General features: G+C 46.5%; 1 protein-coding gene across 2 annotated transcripts; it reads left to right on the top strand.

Annotated features, from left to right (window-relative positions):
• The first annotated feature begins 528 nt into the window (after positions 1-528).
• TRIM25 (tripartite motif containing 25) lies at positions 529-19757 on the top strand. 2 transcript variants are annotated; one of them, XM_083490068.1, is made up of 9 exons: positions 962-1769; positions 3307-3402; positions 5584-5817; positions 6760-6916; positions 8624-8683; positions 8929-9015; positions 12800-12826; positions 14504-14611; positions 15708-19757. In XM_083490068.1, exons 1-9 carry the CDS (start codon positions 1143-1145, stop codon positions 16235-16237), a joined length of 1926 nt encoding a protein of 641 aa, XP_083346194.1. In that variant the 5' UTR covers positions 962-1142; the 3' UTR covers positions 16238-19757. The 2 variants fall into 2 exon arrangements, with proteins under 2 accessions (XP_083346195.1, XP_083346194.1); XM_083490069.1 differs by lacking the exon at positions 8624-8683 and having other exon boundaries at positions 529-1769.
• The last annotated feature ends 1416 nt before the right edge of the window (positions 19758-21173 follow it).

Genomic DNA, 21173 nt, shown 5'->3' with positions numbered 1-21173 from the left:
CCCCCCTAAAATATTTAAGGGGTCTGTGCCCCCCCCCAAGTTAATTGCCATTTCAATTCAAATAGTGTGGACGTGCATGTGTGCGCCCTGTCATGTTATCGATTATGCGTGGCGGGGTTTACTTGCCCCCTCCCACAATATTTTATTCAAGTTGGCAACCCCCTGGCCCCGTTACACTTCCGAGCAAACCTTTGCACAGAAACGGTGTGCATGGACTGCAGTTCACTCCTAAAGCAAGCAAGCAAGCATCCAAACATGGGCATTGCCAAGGGGGCGTGGCAGAGAGGCAGCTGCCCACCAATCAATAAAAATCCTCAACTAACTGTGTGGACATAGCCAGGATTTTTTTTGGGGGGGGGGGGAGCTGCCCCTCCCTGCCTCCCCTTGGCTATACCCAACTAGCCGAGGTTGTGCCCCCTCTAACATAAAGCCTGCCCTCCCCAGGATTTTTGTTAGGGGGGAGAACATCAGGGAATTGTGTATTTTTATTCATGGTGGGGGCAGCTGCCCCTCCCTGCCTACGCCCCTGACTAGCTGAGGTTCTGCCCCCTCTAACATAAAGCCTGCCCTGCCCAAGATTTTTCTTGGGAGGGGCAAGCCTTTGGGGGGGGTAGAACCTCAAGGAGCTATGTATTTTTATTGATTTGGGGGGGCAGCTGCCCCTCCCTGGCGACGCCCCTGACTAGCTGAGGTTCTGCCCCCTCTAGTATAAAGCCTGTCCCTCCCCCCCCCAGCAAAAAAATCCTGCATGCAAAGGAGCTCCCTTTCGTCTGAGATCGGCTGGGCTTACTCGCGAGCAAGCGGTGACACCTCATTCCCAACCCCGCGGCCGCCCCGCCGCCGCCGCCGCGCAGGAATTGCCCGGGGACGAGCATAGGGCGAAATGCAAAGACGTCTCCCGTGCTTTTCCTTAAGCGGCGAAGGGGAGAAGAGCGAGACGCGAGCACGCCCCGCCCCGTCCAGGCGCGCCCCCGCCCTGCGGCTCTCCGGGCGGGGGGGCCACGTGATTTCCTGGAAAGAGGGCAAGGCGCTAGGTCTCTTTAAGTTTCGCTTTCCACTTTGCAAACGCTGCCAGTTGCTGCGACGGGCGGGTTGGACGGCGGGGTCCGCTTCTGTCTCCGTTCCTCTCGCGCGCCCCAGCCATGGCTCAGCTGCTGCGCGCGCCCTCGGCCCCGGCCCCTTCCCTGGTGGGCTTGGAAGAGGAGCTGACCTGCTCCATCTGCCTGTGCGTCTTCGAGAGCCCCGTGACCACCCCGTGCGGCCACAACTTCTGCCTGCCTTGCCTGGAGATGACCTGGTCGGGCTTGCTGCGGAACTTCTGCTGCCCTCAGTGCAGGAGCGCCTTCGACAGTCGCCCCGAGCTGAAGAAAAACACGGTCCTCTGCAGGGTGGTGGAGCAGTTCCAGAGCGCCCAAGGCGAGTCCACCGAGAAGAAGAAAGGCCTTGGAGATGCCACCACCAAAACCACCAGCACCCGCTCTTCGGTGGCCTGTGACAGTTGCCTGGAGAAGGTGGCCGACAAAACATGCCTCACCTGCATGGCCTCCTTCTGCCCGGAGCACCTGCGGCCGCACCTGGAGAGCCCCGCCTTCAAGGGCCACCAGCTGGTGCCGCCGGTGAAGGACCTCCAGCGCCGGAAGTGCCAAACCCACCAGAAGCTCCTGGAGTTCTACTGCAAGGAGCACAACAGCTGCATCTGCTGTTTTTGCCTGGTCACGCACAAGGCGTGCACCACCGTCCCCTTGCAAGAGGCCAAGGACGAGAAGGAGGTGAGACGGGGCCTTGCCAGGCTTCTGGCGCCGTCCAGGTGTACAGCCGTACCTTGGAAATCAAATGGAATCGGTTCTGGAAGTCCGTTCGACTTCCAAAACATTCGGAAACCAAAGCGCGGCGTCTGATTGGCTGCAGGGAACTCCTGCAGCCAATCGGAAGCCCCGTCGGACGTTCGGCTTCCAAAAAAACGCTCGAAAACCGGAACAGTCACTTCCGGGTTTTGGTCGTTCGGGAGCCAAGGCGTTTGAGATCCAAGGTACGACTGTATTGGATTCCCAAATCCCGTCAGCCCTGGCCAGCACAGCGAATGGTCAGAGGGGCGACATGGAGATTGTCATCTAAATTTGGAAGGCGTGTGGCCAGGGAAAGGCTGGTTTGTGTCGCAAATGTTGCTCATGCGGCCTTGCACTTAGGCACTCGCCTGGTAGGCACAGAGGCCAGTGAGCAGGCTGGTTGAGGAGGGGCAGAGCACTATGGTTTGGCAACAGAGCATGTGTTCATGGCGTCCGGGAAGGGGACGCAGTGGGCGAAAGGAGCCCACCATGTGCCAACCCAGCTCTCAACCAAACCAGAACAGCACCAGCCCTGAGCTGCTTTGCGAAGCCTTGCAAAGCTGCTCAAGGAGGGCAGTGAGAGAAGCATGCTGTGTACCCTTCGATCCATGGACATAGCTAGGATTTATGTTGGAGGGCAGGACACCCACTGGTCATCCTCTGTCTGGCTCTGTCCAGCAGATTTAGAATGAACTGTCTCAACAACATTTCCTTTCTTTTGACCCCAAGTGCTCAAAATCTTTCTACAATTTCTACCTTTAGTCAAGTATTTCTATTTATTTGCTTTATTGGTGGGGGCAGGAGGGCTCAAAGGACATGCGGCTGTTGCATTTTTATCACGGCACCCTCCCTGGAGCCTAGCCTTGTGAAGTTATAGTTTCTATGCTGGGTGAAGAGGAGAGACAACTGGGCTGGTGGAGGAGGGAGGCATGCTATTCAAAAATCACAATGTGAGGAAAACAGTGAAGCCAGCCAATGCCTCTACATAGCGCCCCCCCCCCCCCGTTATTTCAGACATTGCAATATACAGTTGTACCTTGGTTGTCAAACGCCTTGGCATTCAGACATTTTGGCTTCTGAACGCCGCAAACCCGGAAGTGACTGTTCCAGTTTGCAAACGTTCTTTGGAACCCGAACGTCCGACGGGGCTTCCGATTGGCTGCACGAGCTTCCTGTAGCCAATCGGAAGCCGCGCTTTGGTTTCCAAACGTTTGGGAAGTTGAACGGACTTCCGGAACAGATTCCATACGACCACTGTACTCGTATATTCCAACATTTAGCTGTTGATATACCACAACTTTAAAAAACAGGTATTGCCCAACCTTAGTCAGGAATGGTCAGGAAGTATAGGAGTTGCAGTGTGTTAATATCCGGAGGGAAGCGGGTTCCTGTTTTTTGCTCTAGAGCAGGAACGACGTGTCTGTGGATGTCGATAGCTGATCTGTACTCTTAAAGCGGAGCCTCTTTTATTCTCTTACAGTCCCAACTGAAGCAGAGACTAACAGAACTCTATGCTCTGAACGAGAAGGCTTTGCAGTCCTTGGACCAAGTGCGAGTGCAACAGAAGCAAACCAGTGTAAGAAATGATTCGTGTTTTCACAGCTTGCTTTTGATGAGAGGGGCGGGAGATTTGTGCACCACAAGCGACCCGCCTTGAGTTTAAAGGGAAGACCACGATGGCGGATGTGAGCTTCTGTCAGCTGGTGGCCAGCTGGTTAACATCAGCCTGCCGTACCACAGTCTTACACTGCTGGTGGCAATAGATATTTTCTATTATCCCTAGAAACAGCTCACAAACTCATATTTCCTACTCATATTGAAATACTGCCCCTCAGTGAGGCCAAACTTAGATCCACAAAATGTTTAGGGGTATGCGTATCCCTGCGTCCCCCCAGAAAAAAGCACTCTGTGTGTGTGTGTGCGTGTGTATTATAATTATTATTAAATTTTCTAAATTACATTTCAGAATATCCATTTAAACAACCTTAAATGAATGACTTCCCTTCTTCTCTTTCCGTGGTTCAGTTTGCATTCCGTACATCCCTGCATATTTTACAACATGAACTAAATCATTCAGTAATCCAGTGTTATACCCATTAAATCTTATTTACAGAGTGTTTCTTTTTAAGGCACAACATGCAACAAAAGGTTGTTGTGTCTCCAAATAGGGCTCAGGTTTGGAAGCTGCCTTTTGGTATTTAGAACCTGACCATTTTATTATACCTCTAGAGCAGGTTGTAAGGGACGCTGGTGGCGCTGTGGTCTAAACCACTGAGCCTAGGACTTGCTGATCAGAAGGTCGGTGGTTCGAATCTCCGCGACGGGGTGAGCTCCCGTTGTTTGGTCCCAACTCCTGCCCATCTAGCAGTTTGAAAGCACGCCAAAGTGCAAGTAGATAAATAGATACCACTCCAGCGGGAAGGTAAACGGTGTTTCCATGCACTGCTCTGGTTCGCCAGAAGCGGCTTAGTCATGCTGGCCACATGACCCGGAAGCCGTACGCTGGTTCCCTTGGCCAATAAAGCGAGATGAGCGCCGCAACCCCAGAGTCGTCCACGACTGGACCTAACGGTCAGGGGTCCCTTTACCTTTAGAGCAGTTTGTATGCTACCTCTGGGGAGTAGCAAAGGGGTCCTGCTTTCATTTCCTCCTGAAATACCCCTATGTAGTGCAGCAAGGGGCAGTCTTTCATTTAACCTTGCGGCATACATCTCTGCCCATCCCTTAGTAGAGGCATAGGCAAACTTGGCCTTCCAGATGTTTTGGGACTACAACTCCCATCATCCCTATCTAACAGGACCAGTGGTCAGGGATGATGGGAGTTGTAGTCCCAAAACATCTGGAGGGCTGAGTTTGCCTATGCCTGCCTTAGTACTTCCTGTAACTATGCTGGCGACTTGAGTAGACTCATTCCTTCTCTCCGTTCCCCACAGCCCCACCCTCCACCTCCGATTTCATCTACCATTTCCCTTCTTAACTGACACCACAACATTTCATACATCCTGGAAGCTCACGGTTATTTGTCAATCCCTTTTGGGGGTTTTTTTTTAAAGTTTTCTTTCTCATTTCCAAAATTTTTCTGTACCTCAGAAGTCTCTCTCTTGTTGTACAGGTGACTTTTTTCCAAGCCAATAGGTACATGTCCTCTTGAGTGGGGAGAAGACAGAGAATATGCAGTTTATTAAATTGGTTTTTTAAAATAAAAATAAAAATGCCTATTTTAAAATGCATGCTAAGGTCTTAGTGAATAAAACATTTCATTTTTTAAATAATAATTTTTATTGATTTTCAGTTTCAATCCAATAATAGCCTCATTATAACAAGACCAAATCATAATACAGTTACTAATACCAAATGTTCAAATACCAAATTACATAATTTACGTGGCCTCCCGCATGCTAGAATTGATGGTTTGATTATTTTCTTTATTTCTGCGTTCCAAAATCTTACTAATTTCAATTATATTCTGGTCAAAATAATAATCCCTTATGCAACAACTGCAGTATTAATAACTTCTATTTGTGTTGACATATTAGATGATTTATAGAACTAAAACATTTCAGAAAGCTGTGTTCAACATTCACTTGAGGCTCCAGCTTTCTTCTTTGTGATCTCCCACCTTTTTGCTATATAAAAATCTGAAAGCATTAAGCTTATTCAGTACATGTAGAGTTCTCATTTGGCCTAATTACCCATTATCACTTTCTGAACTCTTATTTCCAAATGCTTTTTTTTTTTTTTTTTTTTGTCTCTTCAGGATACATCTAATCGGAAGTTGGACCTGCTGAAGGCAGAATTCCTGGAAATTATTGCTTTAATTGAAGAGGAAGAAAAAGAAGCTGTGAAGAAAGTCCTAGCGGAGGAGAAAAGAGTCCAAGATAAATACGAATATGTCTATAAAGTGCTGGGTAAGAAGAAAACCGAAATCCAGGGAGCGAGAGACCAAATTGAAGTGACCTTGACAGAGGATGACGACATCACATTCTTAAAGGTAAACCTCTGTTTCCCTGAACCAGGGCCAGATTTAGGTTTGATGAGGCCACAAGCTACTGAAGGTAATGGGGCCCTTTATATGTCCAGCTGTCCTTTGTCAACAACAAATTGTCCCTGTTTTTTGTGTTGAATATATGCTATATGGTTATTTATGGACCTAATAGTTCAATACACAACACAAAACACTGTTGCTGTATATAGGTTTTATATTATTTGTTTTTTATCTTATATTTTGGAAATGTATGTCCAGTTTTTTTCCCTTTAAATTTTTTTGGGGTCTCCCTAGAGAGTGGGGCCCTAAGCTATAGCTTGTTTAGCTTATGCATAAATCCAGGACTGCCCTGAACTCTGTTCGGTCCTGAACTGATTTCCTAGGGCAGCCTAGGCTTGGGTGCCACTATATTTTTCATCTGCGCAAACACTGCATGACAGCAGCTTCCTACGACTGCTGCTCCAGAGGGCAGTATGTGATGATAACTCCCTTCTAGACAAAGGTAAAAAGGTAAAGGAGCCCTGGACGGTTAAGTCCAGTCAAAGGCGACTATGGGGTTGCGGCGCTCATCTCGCTTTCAGGCTGAGGGAGTCAGCGTTTGTCCACAGACAGCTTTCCGGGTCATGTGGCCAGCATGACTAAACTGCTTCTGGTCCAATGGGACACCGTGACAGAAGCCAGAGCGCACGGAAATGCCATTTACCTTCCTGCCACAGTGGTACCTATTTATCTACTTGCGCTGGTGTGCTTTAGAACTGCTAGGTTGGCAGGATCTGGGACAGAGCAATGGCAGCTCACCCTGTCGTGGGGATTTGAACCACTGACCTGATCGGTAAACCCAAGAGGCTCAGTGGTTTAGACCACAGCGCCACCCGTGTCCAGACAGGAAGGGAATGTGACAGTGTGTAAGAGCAGAAATCCTCACGAGATCATCCACTTTTATTTCAGAAGGCAGCAAAACTCCGGCAGTTACCCATCAAAGATGTCTTCATACCTAAACTAGAACTGGATCAAAACTTGATACACACCGTTTATCAAAAAGCCTTTGGCCTCAAAGAAAACGTGAAACAGTTCTTGGCTCAACCCCAGGAGAAGAAAAAAGAAGGTACAGTGGTACCTCGGGTTACATACGCTTCAGGTTACAGACTCCGCTATCCCAGAAATAGTACCTCGGGTTAAGAACTTTGCTTCAGGGTGAAAACAGAAATTGTGCTCTGGCAGTGCGGCGGCAGCAGGAGGCCCCATTAGCTAAAGTGGTGCTTCAGGTTAAGAACAGTTTCAGGTTAAGAACGGACCTCCGGAACGAATTAAGTACTTAAACTGAGGTACCACTGTACTTGGCCTGTTTTGTTTACTAGCATGTGTCTTTTGCTTATTGTATCTCAGTGCACACTGTATTAAAGTTTTAAAGACTAAATGGTTTTGGTATATGAGAATCACAGGTCCAGGGTCTCTCGAACTACTGCTTATAACAACAGAAAACCATGTTTTTCTTAATTACCCATTAGGTATTAATGTGAATATGGGTGAAGGTGGGAGCCCGATTGATTTGTAAATTCTGCATAGTAACTGACTTGGAGTGAGGAGACCTAGGTTAGAAACACAGATATATATACCGTATTTTTCGCTCTATAGGACGCACCGGACCATAGGAGGTGGAGAACAGGAAAAAAAATTTTTTTTTCTTGTTCTCCCCCTCTAAAACAAGGTCCGTTCAAGGTGCATTCACCCAAAGCCTCAGGCGGCTACCTTGGAAGCCTGGAGAGCGAGAGGGGTCGGTGCGCACTGACCCCTCTCGCTCTCCAGGCTTCAGTGAAGGCAACCCGAAGCCTCTGGAATGTGGCAGGAGTTCCCGCTGGGCTCCGGAGGCTTCAGGTTCCTTTTGACCTGCTCTTTGGGGCTGGCAGGGGGAAGCGCTGCTTTCCACACCGCCAGCCCTAAAGACCAGGTCGGGGAGCAGCGCAAAGGCTGCACGGAGCCTTGCCGCTGTCCCCCGAGCTTGTGAGGCTGGCGGTGGGGGGAAGCGCTGCTTTCCTCCACCGCCAGCCTCAAAGACCAGATCAGGGAGCAGCGCAAAGGCTGCATTCGCTCTATAGGATGCACACACATTTCTCCTTAATTTTTGGAGTGAAAAAGTGCATCCTATAGAGCAAAAAATACGGTATGTTAGGTGCCAAAAGCTCCTTAAACCAGGGCTTCAGTCGCCAAAACAGAATGCCTAGTTGCCATTTTGGGGCAGCCGGCTCAAAAGTCGTATTTTTCACAACTTTTTGGTTCCTGAAATTCATAATGATTGTGCAGATAAAATACAACAGATAGAATTCTACAGGATGTGTTGCTAGTGTGTGAAAACGGTCACGATCCAAGGATCCCCAGGCATGCACCTGCAGGTGGGGGAGACGTCAGGCGCCATCCTGGCGCCCGGGCATCTTCCCTTGGTTACATGTGTCTGATAGCCAGGTACAAAATGTGCCTGGCAAATTTTGAATGCTATTTGAATCCCTTGGTCCAGTCTCCTAGCCTCACACCTCCCTGTCTGTAAAATGGGTTTACAAATAGTGTCCCCGTTGCAGTGGCGATTCTGGCTAGCTGATTCTAACCAACTGAGCTATCCGTCCACCGGGAATAATTATGTCGGCACATTGCCTAGGAACAAATTTGGAACAGTTTGCCAAATAACTTTAGGCTACAGATCCAAACCATACCACCAGATGTGTACACCTGTGGTGTTGTTCCCAGGGGGAAACCGGGCCAAAGCACATTGTGAAAAACTGTGCGTGTCCATACATGCACACATATACTTTACTTTCAGGAGCCGCACAGTGGAAACCGAAGCCTTTTGTGCAGCCAGGGGGGAAAATTGCTGCATCCAGTAAGTAAAAATGCATGTGACCCCCTGCTGCTTGCTAAATTATTTTTGCAGTAGCAAAGATGCGTCTTAACTCCAGCCTTGGCTGCTAAGTGGGTGGAAGGTCCTACGACAGACTCATCGCTTCCAGTCATGCGCATGCCCATTCCTCCTTTTGCCTGGCTGTCTTTTAAGATATGCAGCAAGATTCTTGCTTGCTGCAGAAGACCAGTATCACCACCCTTCTAACTGGTGTTTTCTTTTCAAAGGTGCACCAAAGAGAGACGACCCTCCATCAACATCTTCACAGGAGAAGAAGACAGAAGAGGATGCTGCTGCTGCTGCTGCAGACACTAGTGAGTGTTGAGGACACAAATTATTATTGATAATTTCCAGAGTCTCTCGCTCTCTTTCTCCTCTTGTGTGAGCAAGCAGAGCTATTGAGATAAGAGGTTACAGGAAGCCAGGGGCTCCTCCCAAGTTTTCTTACATACGCAGCCTAAGTTGCTAATCTTTGAGAAGGTGGATATTTACTGTCTTTGGGCAGACAGCTATAATTGTTGGCCTTCCCAAAGATAAACACTGTGGCGTAGCAGTTAGGACACTGGATTAAGGGTAAAGGTAAAGGGACCCCTGACCATTAGGTCCAGTCGTGGCCGACTCTGGGGTTGCGGCGCTCATCTCGCTTTATTGGCCAAGGGAGCCGGCGTACAGCTTCCGGGTCATGTGGCCAGCATGACTAAGCCGCTTCTGGCGAACCAGAGCAGCACACGGAAACGCCGTTTACCTTCCCGCCGGAGCGGTACCTATTTATCTACTTGCACTTTGAGGTGCTTTCGAACAGCTAGGTAGGCAGGAGCAGGGACCGAGCAACGGGAGCTCACCCAGTTGCGGGGATTCGAACCGCCGACCTTCTGATCGGCAAGCCCTAGGCTCTGTGGTTTAACCCACAGCGCCACCTGCGTCCCAGAGGACACTGGATTAGAAGGAGCCAAATTCAAACCCTCACTCTGATGTGAAATTCATAGAATAACCTTGGGCAGGCTAGACGTTCTTGGCCTAACCTACTTTGCAAGGTTGTTGGGAGGATTAAATGGGAGAGATTTGTGTATGCCATCTTGAGCTCCTTGGGGGGAAAGGTGGAACAATAAAAACAAATAATAATACCTCGCTCATCTGGCTGGGTTGCCCCAGCCACTGCAGATTTTGGATTCTAAGATAACGGCAGAGGGCCTGCACACTTTAAAGCCTGTTTGTTGCAAGTCTAATTCTGGAAATGTCCCTAGATTTGAATACGTCACTCCCTCTCTGCCCAAGCAGTGCTTGAGACTCTCCATGTTATTTTTAAAAAAATCCTATTTATTGATTTTTCACCCAAAAACTTTACAAATTTTAACATAAACCACATGCTTCTTTTCCCATTGATTTCCCATCTTCCCTTTCCAAAATTTTCATATTCTTTACCTTTAAATGGTGCACATTTCACCTATAGAATTCAAGACATCCATTTTAACCCACTTACCTTAATAATTCATACAGTCGTACCTTCGAAGCCGAATGCCTTGGCTCCCGATCAGGTCGGCTCTCGAACGATCGAAACCCGGAAGTGAGTGTTCTGGTTTTTGAACGATTTTTGGAAGCCGAACCTCTGGCACAGCTTCTGTGGCTTCTGATTGGCTGCAGGACGCTCCTGCAGCCAATTCGGAAGCCGCGCTTTGGTTTCTGAACGGCTCCTGAATGCGTTCTGTTTGAAAACCAAGGTAACACTGTATTTCAAATCCTACTCGCATCTGTTTTTCTCGCTGTAAAGGGTAAAGGAACCCCTGACCATTAGGTCTAGTCGGGGCCGACTCTGGGGTTGCGGCACTCATCTCGCTTTCCAGGCCGAGGGAGCCGGCGTACAGCTTCCGGGTCATGTGGCTAGCATGACTAAGCTGCTTCTGGTGAACCAGAGTAGTGCACGGAAACGCCGTTTACCTTCCCGCCAGAGCAGTACCTGTTTATCTACTTGCACTTTGATGTGCTTTTGAACTGCTATGTTGGCAGGAGCTGGGGCCGAGCAAAGGGAGCTCACCCCGTGGTGGGGATTCGAACCGCCGACCTTCTGATTGGCAAGCCCTAGGCTCTGTGGTTTAACCCACAGTGCCACCCGCGTCCCTTTTCTTGCTGTAGGGAACTCTTTAAATATGTCTTGAGTCCTCAAGGAAGTTTTCATCAAGAGACCCTCTTACGTTACTGCTCCCTCTCTTCTCCCTAGCTTCCTCTAGGCGGCGCTGTTATAAATATAAGCTCCTTGGCGCAGGCAGCATCTCTTGTGCTGTTCTGCATACCTGATGGTAAAAGGGCGTTTCGGTTGCCAAAGTCCAACGGTGATTGTGGCCCCGTTGTTTCCTTGTGTGCAGCAGGCCTTATTTGCCAGGTGATGACCTGGGCTTTGCCCTTTGTTTGACATTCACTGCCTCCACCCATTATGTTTGTTCAGGCAAAAAGCATACCTGGTTACAGCAGTAAATAAGGCGTGAGGTTACTGAAGATTGATTGGCGGGCCCCTTTCCCCGCCCATTTTTCACAATGATACTGTTGAATTGCATGCAATTTCTTCCCCAACTCTGCTTGCTTTTAAGAAGGAAGATTCTTCCCAAAATGAGGTGCGCGTCTGCTGATATAGCTCTTCCGCTTCTTTTCTGATTAAAAACAAGGCTATAAAAACAACAGTTTATAAGTTATTACACCGGTACCTCGGGTTAAGTACTTAATTCGTTCCGGAGGTCTGTTCTTAACCTGAAACTGTTCATTACCTGAAGCACCGCTTTAGCTAATGGGGCCTCCTGCTGCCGCCGCGCCGCCAGAGCACGATTTCTGTTCTCATCCTGAAGCAAAGTTCTTAACCCAAGGTACTATTTCTGGGTTAGCGGAGTCTGTAACCTGAAGCGTGTGTAACCCGAGGTACCACTGTACTTATACCTCGCCCATCTGGCTGGGTTTCCCCAGCCACTCTGGGAGGCTATCAACAGGAGATTAAAAATACATTAAAACATCAGTCATTAAAAATCTTCCCTAAGCAGGGCTGCCTTCAGATGTCCTTTAAAAATAATAATAATAATTTATTACTATATGTAATACATTGGTACCTCGGGTTACATACGCTTCAGGTTACATACGCTTCAGGTTACATACTCCGCTAACCCAGAAATAGTACTTCAGGTTAAGAACTTTGCTTCAGGATAAGAACAGAAATCATGCTGCGGCGGCGCAGCGGCAGCAGGAGGCTCCGTTAGCTAAAGCGGTGCTTCAGGTTAAGAACAGTTTCAGGTTAAGAACGGACCTCCGGAACGAATTAAGTACTTAACCCGAGGTACCACGGTATTATTATTATCCATTTATATGCTGCCATTTGACTGGGTTGTCCCAGCCACTCTGGGCGGCTCCCGACAGAATGTTAAAACACAATAAAACATCAGACGTAAAAAACTTTCCTGTGCATGAGTCCTTTCTGAGCATCAGCAATGGGTGTCATGTTGCATCACTCCCTTTTCCTTTTTGTTGTGCTTCCTGTGTTGTTGGCGGAACACCTGCCCTGCCGACTGCCCAGTCCCCCCCTCCCAACCTATTATTAGCCAAATCACCAGAATCAAGTCACAAGTTCACTGGCATTTCTTTTGAAGAATACCACCCGCAAGGTAACACATGGTAGCTTATAACGAGTGTGAAGTTTGAAGAGGTTTTTCCTTTTTTTTAATGTAGAAAAATGGATGATCAAAGGCAGATAAATTTAGATAACCAGGAGAGACTGAGGAAGATGGCAGAATGGAACATGGTCCAATAAAAACATGGAGGGTGCAGCCAAAAGAACAAGGAAGAAGTTTACAATTTAGAGTTGAAAAGAAAACGGTTAGATTTGTTTGGGGCCTGCCTTACATCTGCTGCAGAATGAGATGTTGGAGGTAGACTGGACTTTAGCTAGATAAATTCAACTCTTGAATGAAAATAAGTTTCAGTGACTTTTCCAGATGGCAAACCTCTAGTCGCAAGGCACAGGTGCTCCATACTTAGCATACGCTGAAGTTGCTTTTAAAAAAAATATATTGTTTCATTACGTTCCCCAGTAACCACAACTGTTTCGTTTCTCCTTTTTTTCAGAGCAGAGAAGGCGACCTGCTAAACGATGTAAGTTCACTCTTGCAAAAATTGCATTGCCTTGCTTAAAAGTTGAGGAATAGCCGACCTGTCTTTTGAGCCTGGTGTCGCAAGAGTGCTCTTCATGCACTTACCCAGATGTGTGGGGCACCTTGACTCATGGCTCTATCCATAAAGTATCCCTGCCAACATCCTGTATATGTGGTTCTAAGCTAACAACGTCCTAAGCATATATCTCAGCTGGTAAAGCGGCGCATCTTCAGTATCTGACAAAAAGTTGTACAATGAGGATGACTTCTGTGGGAAAGGAATTCTACAGTTCGGAGGGTTGTAAGCTAATTCTACGTTCTAAACTCTCTACAGTCGTACCCTGGATTCCGAATGCCTTGGTACTAGAATGTTTTGCCCTCAAATGCCACAATCCCGGAAGTGACTGTTGCGGTTTTTGAACGTTCTTTTGGAACCCAAACGTCTGATGGGGCTTCCGAGGCTTCCGATTGGCTGCAGGAACTTCCTGCGGCCAATCAGAAGCCGCGCTTTGGTTTCCGAACGTTTTGGAAGTCAAACGGACTTCCGGAACGGATTCCGTTCGACTTCCAAGGTACGACTGTATTGGTTTTAAATTATATCATTGTTTTGCTGTAAGTTGTTTGTGGTTGGTTAGAAACCTGGCAAATGAATAAATGTTTCTCATGTTAACTCCTACTAAGGTTTCTGCGAACCAAATCATATTTCAGATGTGATCAAGCCACCAGAGGGAGTATTAGAGGCACGTTAGCGGTCAGGTGAAGCAGACGTGAGAATCTGCATAAATTGATTGCTAGGAAAGCATCCTGGCTATGCTACCATGGGCAGTGAACGAAATGGAGCCAAGATCCATTTGCTTGCATTATGTACTGCCTTTCCAACCAAAAGCCTTTTTGTAAAACAGATGAAGACTCGGCTTTCTTCTTCTGAAACTGTGTTGTCTTGCCTTGGACAAGAGGGTTCAGCCTGAGGAGCGTCTAAATGTTAGGAAACAGATCTACTGCAAAACTCGGGAGAGATCTTCCAGTAAATTCTGATCTTCTTTCTGCCCACCTTTCTCCTAGAAGACTCGGAGGTGTAGGGAAAATAAGGATGTTTTAAAGGAGCTCTGAAGTGTTACTGAACACAAGGACCAGGGAATGGAAGTGTTTTAAGTGATTGAAAAAGGACCTTGGGCTTTTCCTCATCTGGGTTACATGGTGTTCAGCGGCTCCTGGCTCTTGATAATAATAATAATAATAATAATAATAATAATAATAATAATAATAATAATAATAATTTTATACCCCGCCCATTTATTTGGCTGGGTTTCCTCAGCCACTCGGTGGCTCCCAACAGAATATTAATAATAATAATAAAGTGATAAAACATCAAACATTAAAAACTTCCCTAAGATTATCAAAGTTTCCTGCTTTCCAGCTCAACAGCTGTTCCTGGAATAGCGTGCAATCTTAAACCCAGTTGTATGACGAAAAGACCCTTCAGAATCAAGGCAACTTGACTTTTGAATGAATTTGGCTTGTATTTGGCTGTAAGATCCTATTTGTGCAACCTGTGTGGTAGAGTTGAATAAAACCTTGCAGAAATTAAGTTGCCCTGTTTTGGTGACGGTTGTTTAAAATGTGAGTATTGTAAAAAAAAAATAATCATCACCTGACTCCATTTCCCTCCCTTCCCCAGCACAAAGTCCCAGCCAGAGAGGACGAAGTTCTAGCAGGCCTCAAGCAGGGATTCCGTCGATAACTCTGGAAAGCTTTTTAAGTAAATCCCGAGAAGAGCTTTTGGAATGTAAGTCACCTGATTCTGTGTATGCAAATTCAGTTCCCAGAATTCCATCACGCTCTCAACATTCTGTCACATTGTTTTGGACTGGAAAGGTCCAGTGTTTTTTTTTTTTAAGTATACACTAGTGGCCAAAATTGTGGAAACCTTTTGGGGAAAGTGTCTTTCCGAGGATTGATGGCTCATAACACCTAATTGGCTCTCTAAACACTCACGCTCATTGGCTACAGTCACCCTAAACAAGTTGTGCTTCCTTTTTCTGAATAAATAAATAATAATAATAAATTGTCCAGTAGCACCTTAGAGACCATCTAAATTTGTTCTGGGTATAAGCTTTTGTGTGCATGCACACTTCTTCAGATACTCTAAAGTCACCAGACCCTTATATATAGTGGGAGGGTGGGGTGGGGTATTTCTCAGAAGGGTAGTAGGAGATGGGTGATTGGCTCAAGGGGTATGGTAAATTCCTTTTTCTGGTTATTTGGCTATAATGTTTGACAGAATTCAGATAACTGAACAAACCTTGCTGCATTACATTCTTCATTAAATTACAGTGGTATCTCAGGTTACATACGCTTCAGGTTACAGATGCTTCAGGTTACAGACTCTGCTAACCCAGAAATAGTACCTCGGGTTAAGAACTTTGCTTCAGAATGAGAACAGAAATCGTGCTCCGGCGGCGTGGCAGCAGCAGGAGGCCCCATTAGCTAAAGTTGTGCTTCAGGTTAAGAACAGTTTCAGGTTAAGAACGGACCTCCGGAACGAATTAAGTACTTAACCCGAGGTACCACTGTATATTTCCATTGATGTATAATTTTATGGTATTTCTCCAAAAATAGTGGTGTTATAAGCCATGAAACCTCAGAAATTTCCCAAAAGGTTTCCACAATTTTGGCGACTAATGTATTAATGTATGGGTCCCGTCCCTGTTCTCACACACTTTGTTTCTTTTTCCTCACACTATCTTTATATAAATGAAATTCTCTTAATAGCAAAGACTATTGTGCTCTTCTTCCCCAACCTTCCTCAATTTCCCCTCTTGCTCTGTAAAATATCAGGTGGCCGTTCTTCTCACTTCTCCCCTGAACTTCCTTCTCCGCAGTTGCGACAAAATTCACTCTGGATTTCAACACCGCCCACAAGAAAGTGCTGCTCTCTGAGAGGAACACCAAGATATCCGTGTCGGAAACTCCTCAGAATTACCCCCACCACCCTCAGCGCTTCACCTACTGCTCCCAGGTGGTGGCCTTCCAGTGTTTCAAGCGGGGCATCCATTACTGGGAAGTGGAGCTGGAGCACAACACCTTCTGCGGGGTCGGCGTCTGCTATGGGAGCATGGCAAGGCAGGGGGCAGAGAGCCGCCTGGGGCGTAACGGCAGCTCCTGGTGCATCGAGTGGTTCAACTCCAGGATCTCGGCCTGGCACAACGACGTCGAGAAATGCCTGCCCAACACCAAGCTGAAGAAGATTGGCGTCTTGCTGAATTACGACGGCGGCTTCGTCATTTTCTTCGGGGTCGGCGAGAAACTCATCCTGCTCTACAAATTCCGGGCGCAGTTCACGGAAGCGCTCTATCCAGCGTTCTGGGTGTTCTCCAGCGGGACCACTATCTCGCTGTGCCAGCTGAAGTGAAGAACGGAACCGCCACCATTTGCTTTGCTCACATAGGGCCTGTCCGTATGTTATCTCTCCCTGTCTGTCTGTCTGTCTGTCTGTCTCTCTCTCTCTCTCTCTCAGAATCCTTGGCTTCAAAGCAAAAGTTCACCCTTTTGACCTTGCTTTCTGGGAATCTGAGAGCTACTAAATCAAAGCCACAATCCACTAAGAATATTGCCTTGCAGAAGCCTCTCTGAGAGTGTCCTTAGGAAACTTTCAGAGGTGTTTTCCTGTTGCGCTTTCAGTGGACTGTATTCCTCAGGCACACAGAACTCCTGGCACGCGTTACATGCAAGTCTGGGGCATGTCTGAGCAGACCCTTGCTTTGCATTGCTTCTGCCTCCATCCCTAACACGCTGTCAGAAGTTCAGAGCACAGGATATCTAAGGTGTATCCCCACTGCTGTGTCCCTGCCGGAAGAATTCAGTTCTTGCCATATGGGCACTGGCACATTCCCAATCTCACTGTCTCAGGCAGATCAGGCTTCAAACAGATTTCTCTTTGAAATAGTCTGTTGTGATGCTTAGTGAGTTGCGTTTTGATAAACAAGAACAGCGCAGGGCTGTGGAGGTGGTTGGGTATTCCTGTATCCGATATTGCTAATTCTGCTCTTGAAGAAGAGCAGGGGCAATCAGTTTGCTATCGCTGCATGGAGGAGGGATGCAAAACAGTCTCTTCAGACTAACTACCCATGATGTTATGAAAGGAACCCACCCACCTCCCTTCAATTGCTTGTAGCATCTATGAAGATGCAGATAAGCCTCTCTTAGCTCAATTCGTTTCTTTGGAGTCATGGGAACTTAAGGAGCTGATGCTGTTGGAGGCTTTGAACCATATTCAGCATGCCAGGACAGGAAGGTTGGACAGGAAGTGCTCATGTTATGGTTGTACTTCCTGGTCAGAGACCCTTGCTGAAGGGGAACGGCTTCCTTTAGAACAACAACAAGACATCGCCAGCAGCAGTCCATGCTTCACACCCTCTGTCTCGTTGACCGCTTGGAATAAAGCACTTCACTTCTCATCCTGGTCCTTGAAAATCTTAGCTGCGGCATTTTTTCTGATTTTTGAGGTATTGGGAAGAGGCTGTGGGTGAAATGTGAGATCTTTCAGGCTAGTCTGGTAGATGGAATCTTCTGCTCTTCACTGTTGAAGGAGATTTTGATCCCTCTTGTTGGACATTCAGTTCTCCAAGGGCAGAGTTTGATAGTGTTTTGACTTAAAAGATCACTAGTGTGAAGAACCAGCATGCCCAACATGGATCATGTGTCTGAGTGATCCCTCCTAGTGGGTGTTTCAGACTTAATGTGTGATCTGCCAGTCAGCAAACTGGGAAGGCCCTGAAGAAGCTGGAAAGCTAAGATTTTCTAGTCAACATACTTAGCATTCCTATGTCTTAGATTTCTTTATTTGATACCTGCTGCCGTGTCTTTCCGACAGTTACACATCATAAGCAATTGAAGAGAAGTTTGCAACACTCTTTATTAAAGAGGAACAAGCTGGAGGCACTGCTAAGGTCTTAAGAAAATGTGTGTTTTGTACTGTTGCTAGTAGGCAACACGTTTGGCCTTTCTGGGGCCAGAACACACACACTTTGCAAAGATGCTTTTGACCAAATCTCTTGCCTTGAAGCTCTCCAGTTTAGAAGCCTCACATGCCAGGGGTCTTCTGGCAGAGGCGAAATGAAAACTGAGAAGCGTCGATGCTAGGCATGAGCTGAGACCTCTGGAGAAAGCCTGAGATAATAGCAAAGTGCCACAGCAAGTTGGCCCACATGTTTAAGAATCAAGCCATGGGTTTCTTTCCGTAGTCAAAGGATCGAGGGATAACACACTGTTGGGAAATAATTCCTTTCCAAATATTCCAAGCAGTGACATCTCTGAATCCCTACTGCTAGCTGGGCTTTTGCACCAAACGACTCTTCTTCAGAATAGTCCAGGAATCTGAGGCACAAGTTACTGAGACCTTCTGTGGAGGTTATGAAAATGTAGTAGATCGTTGGCCCTCTTCCAGAAAACCCCAAGGAAGTTCAAGAAAGCCAGGAAAGAGTGATGAATGAGCTGAAAACAAAGTAGGGTGTGAGGCAGACAAGGGGAACACTACTGCGTTAAGCCGTGGTGTGACTTTGAAACAAAATACATAATAAACTTGAGGTAATGGAAGAATTGCTAGGGTGGAAGAATTGCTGGAATAGAGATCTGATTATTCTTCTCCAGCCTAGCAAAACCTTGGTGTTCAGGAGCTCTGGGACCACATTTCCCCCTAATGATCCATGCCTATGTATTGTAGGATCTGAGGACATCATCTCCCTCCATAGAGAGAATTTTGGGTGTGTATCCTTTTTCTCATAAGGCCTACTAACTTCTTCTTTTTTTGTAGAAGTGTCCTTGGGGACTACTTTCTCAAATGAGTTGGGTATTTTACTTTAGGTATTCTTCCTACAAATGCTCATGGGCTCTTGACACACTTTTCCATGTGTTTAAATAACCCACAAGCTATAAAGCGCAGTAGAACCAGTTCCCCTTATCCAAACTTTGTGTGGTTTGGGATGCTTCCTACAGTGACTTGGTTGATGTCCAGCTGCCCTTCTGCTCTCATTACGATCTAGCTTCCTTGATCTTTGCTGAAATCTTCTGATTATGTTGCAATGGGGTTTGAGATGATGATCTTTGGGAATCTCACTACTTTTAGTCTTTTGCCTGGCACAAATATTGACCACTGGCTAAAAGTTGATCACTGTTTTTGATTGTTGAGATAAAAATGAAAGGTAATCTGTTTCTTCTTAGGTTAAGGCTTGTTTCCTAGCCTAGAATACCATTGGGGGGGGGGTGTTATGGCAAGACAGGCAGTAGAATAATACTAATGGATCCAGTCAAGCAAAAATTAAACGTATTATGTCCTATTGGTTTTGAGTGGAAGGATGCTAAGCCTCATTTTTCAACTCTGCCTTGATAATCAATGATACAATTTGATTTTCTGCTGTTGTTTTCCCAGACCAGATGAAACCCTTCACCGAAAAGCAATGTTTGCCTAGCAGTGTGGCTGTGTTTACATGGATACATGGTTGGCTCAATTATAGTAATCTAGTATCTAAGCTACCAATTTCTGCCCAGCTTTTCAGTGTAGTAAATGAAATGAAAGCTTATCTTGTCTGCAACACTGCTGGGAAATAACTTCAGCAAGCTTGGAAGCTTGTATAGAAGAACAGAACATAAAAATCAAAATCTAGCTAATGTTTCTTCTAGTTCAGATTGCGAACCATGTTGGTCTGTGGGTTGTTTTTAAGAAGCAGAGGTTAAAAATAAGAGAGTGAATGTTTTTGGCATTCCTCCTTTTTTTTGCCACTGGGCTGCCTTTGTGATTGGCCCATTACAGTGTCAGGCAAGACTCTGTCAAATGTAATGTTGCAATGTATACAAGACTGCACAGCCTTTGTCTTGCAGGTTGGCTTGATGTTCATTAAGTGAAAATTCAATAAAGTTTGATTTTATGATCGTTACTGCGGAGTGATGATTGTTGGAAAAGACAACCTGCTGCCTCTGCTGGGGAATGAACATGGGTTTAACCTTAATCCCGAAAACTTAATTCACTTGTAGGGAATCTTAATTGAAAGCAGCGGTACCTCCGTCAAGTAATGCCAGTGAAACTTGCATAGGATTGCAGCATCCACCTACACCATGGGTAGGCAAACTAAGGCCTGGGTTCTGGATCTAGCCCAATCGCCTTCTAAATCTGGCCCACAGACGGTCCGGGAATCAGCGTGTTTTTTCATGAGTAGAATGTGCCCTTTTATTTAAAATGCATCTCTGGGTTATTTGTGGGGCCTGCCTGGTGTTTTTACATGAGTAGAATGTGTGCTTTTATTTAAAATGAATCTCTGAGTTATTTGTGGGGCATAGAAATTCATTCATTTTTTAAAATATATATATATATATATATAGTCCGCCCCCCCATAAGGTCTGAGGGATAGTGGACTGGCCTCCTGCTGAAAAAGTTTGCTGACTTCTGACCTACACTGTGAACCAGGAAGTCTTGGGTCCAGATCTCACTAGGAGATGCACCTATCTCACCAATTGGGGACATTCTCTGCACTTGTGTGCTTTTCCCTTTGGTGCACAATCTTATCCTCTCAATGTTGACAGTGCTCTAGTTATCTCCCGCTTGGACTACTACAATGTGCTGCAGGTGGGGCTACCTTTGAAGGTGACCTGGAAACTACAATTAATCCAGAATGCGGCAGCTAGACTGGTGACTGGGAGTGGCCACTGCGACCATATACGGTAACACCAGTCCTGAAAGACCTACATTGGCTCCCAGTATGTTTCCAAGCAGAATTCAAAGTGTTGGTGCTGACCTTTAAAGCCCTAAACTGCCTCGGTCCTGTATACTTGAAGGAGCATCTCCACCCCCATCATTCAGCCCGGACACTGAGGTCCAGCTCTGAGGACCTTTTGGCGGTTCCCTCCCTGCGAGAAGTGAGGTTACAGGGAACCAGGCAGAGGGCCTTCTTGGTAGTGGCACCCGCCCTGTGGAACCCCCTCCCACCAGATGTCAAGGAAATAAACAACTACCCGACTTTTAGAAGACATCTGAAGGTAGCCCTGTTTAGGGAAGTTTTTAATGTTTGATCGTGTTTTTAATACTCTGTTGGGACCGCCTAGGGTGGCTGGACGGGTTATAAATAATAAAATATTATTATTATTATTATTATTATTATTATTAGGCATAGGCATAGATTTGCACTATTTCAAAACTGACCACAATTCCTCATTGAGAGGATCTGTTTGCTGACCATCCAGAAATACAGTGGTACCTCGGGTTACATACGCTTCAGGTTACATACGCTTCAGGTTACAGACTCTGCTAACCCAGAAATAGTACCTCGGGGTAAGAACTTTGCTTCAGGATGAGAACA

Source organism: Podarcis liolepis, assembly GCF_965112155.1.
Source record: "Podarcis liolepis genome assembly, chromosome: 2".
Classification (NCBI taxonomy): domain Eukaryota; kingdom Metazoa; phylum Chordata; class Lepidosauria; order Squamata; family Lacertidae; genus Podarcis; species Podarcis liolepis.
The sequence above is the reverse complement of the archived record's forward strand: the minus strand, read 5'-3'. Positions and strand labels throughout refer to the sequence as shown.

Coding starts and splice junctions, on each gene's coding strand:
- TRIM25 (XM_083490068.1), top strand. CDS start 1,143: ATGGCTCAGCTGCTGCGCGCGCCCTCGGCCCCGGCCCCTTCCCTGGTG. Junction 1,770..3,306: donor AGGCCAAGGACGAGAAGGAG/GTGAGACGGGGC, acceptor ATTCTCTTACAG/TCCCAACTGAAGCAGAGACT. Junction 6,917..8,623: donor CCAGGAGAAGAAAAAAGAAG/GTACAGTGGTAC, acceptor CTTTACTTTCAG/GAGCCGCACAGTGGAAACCG.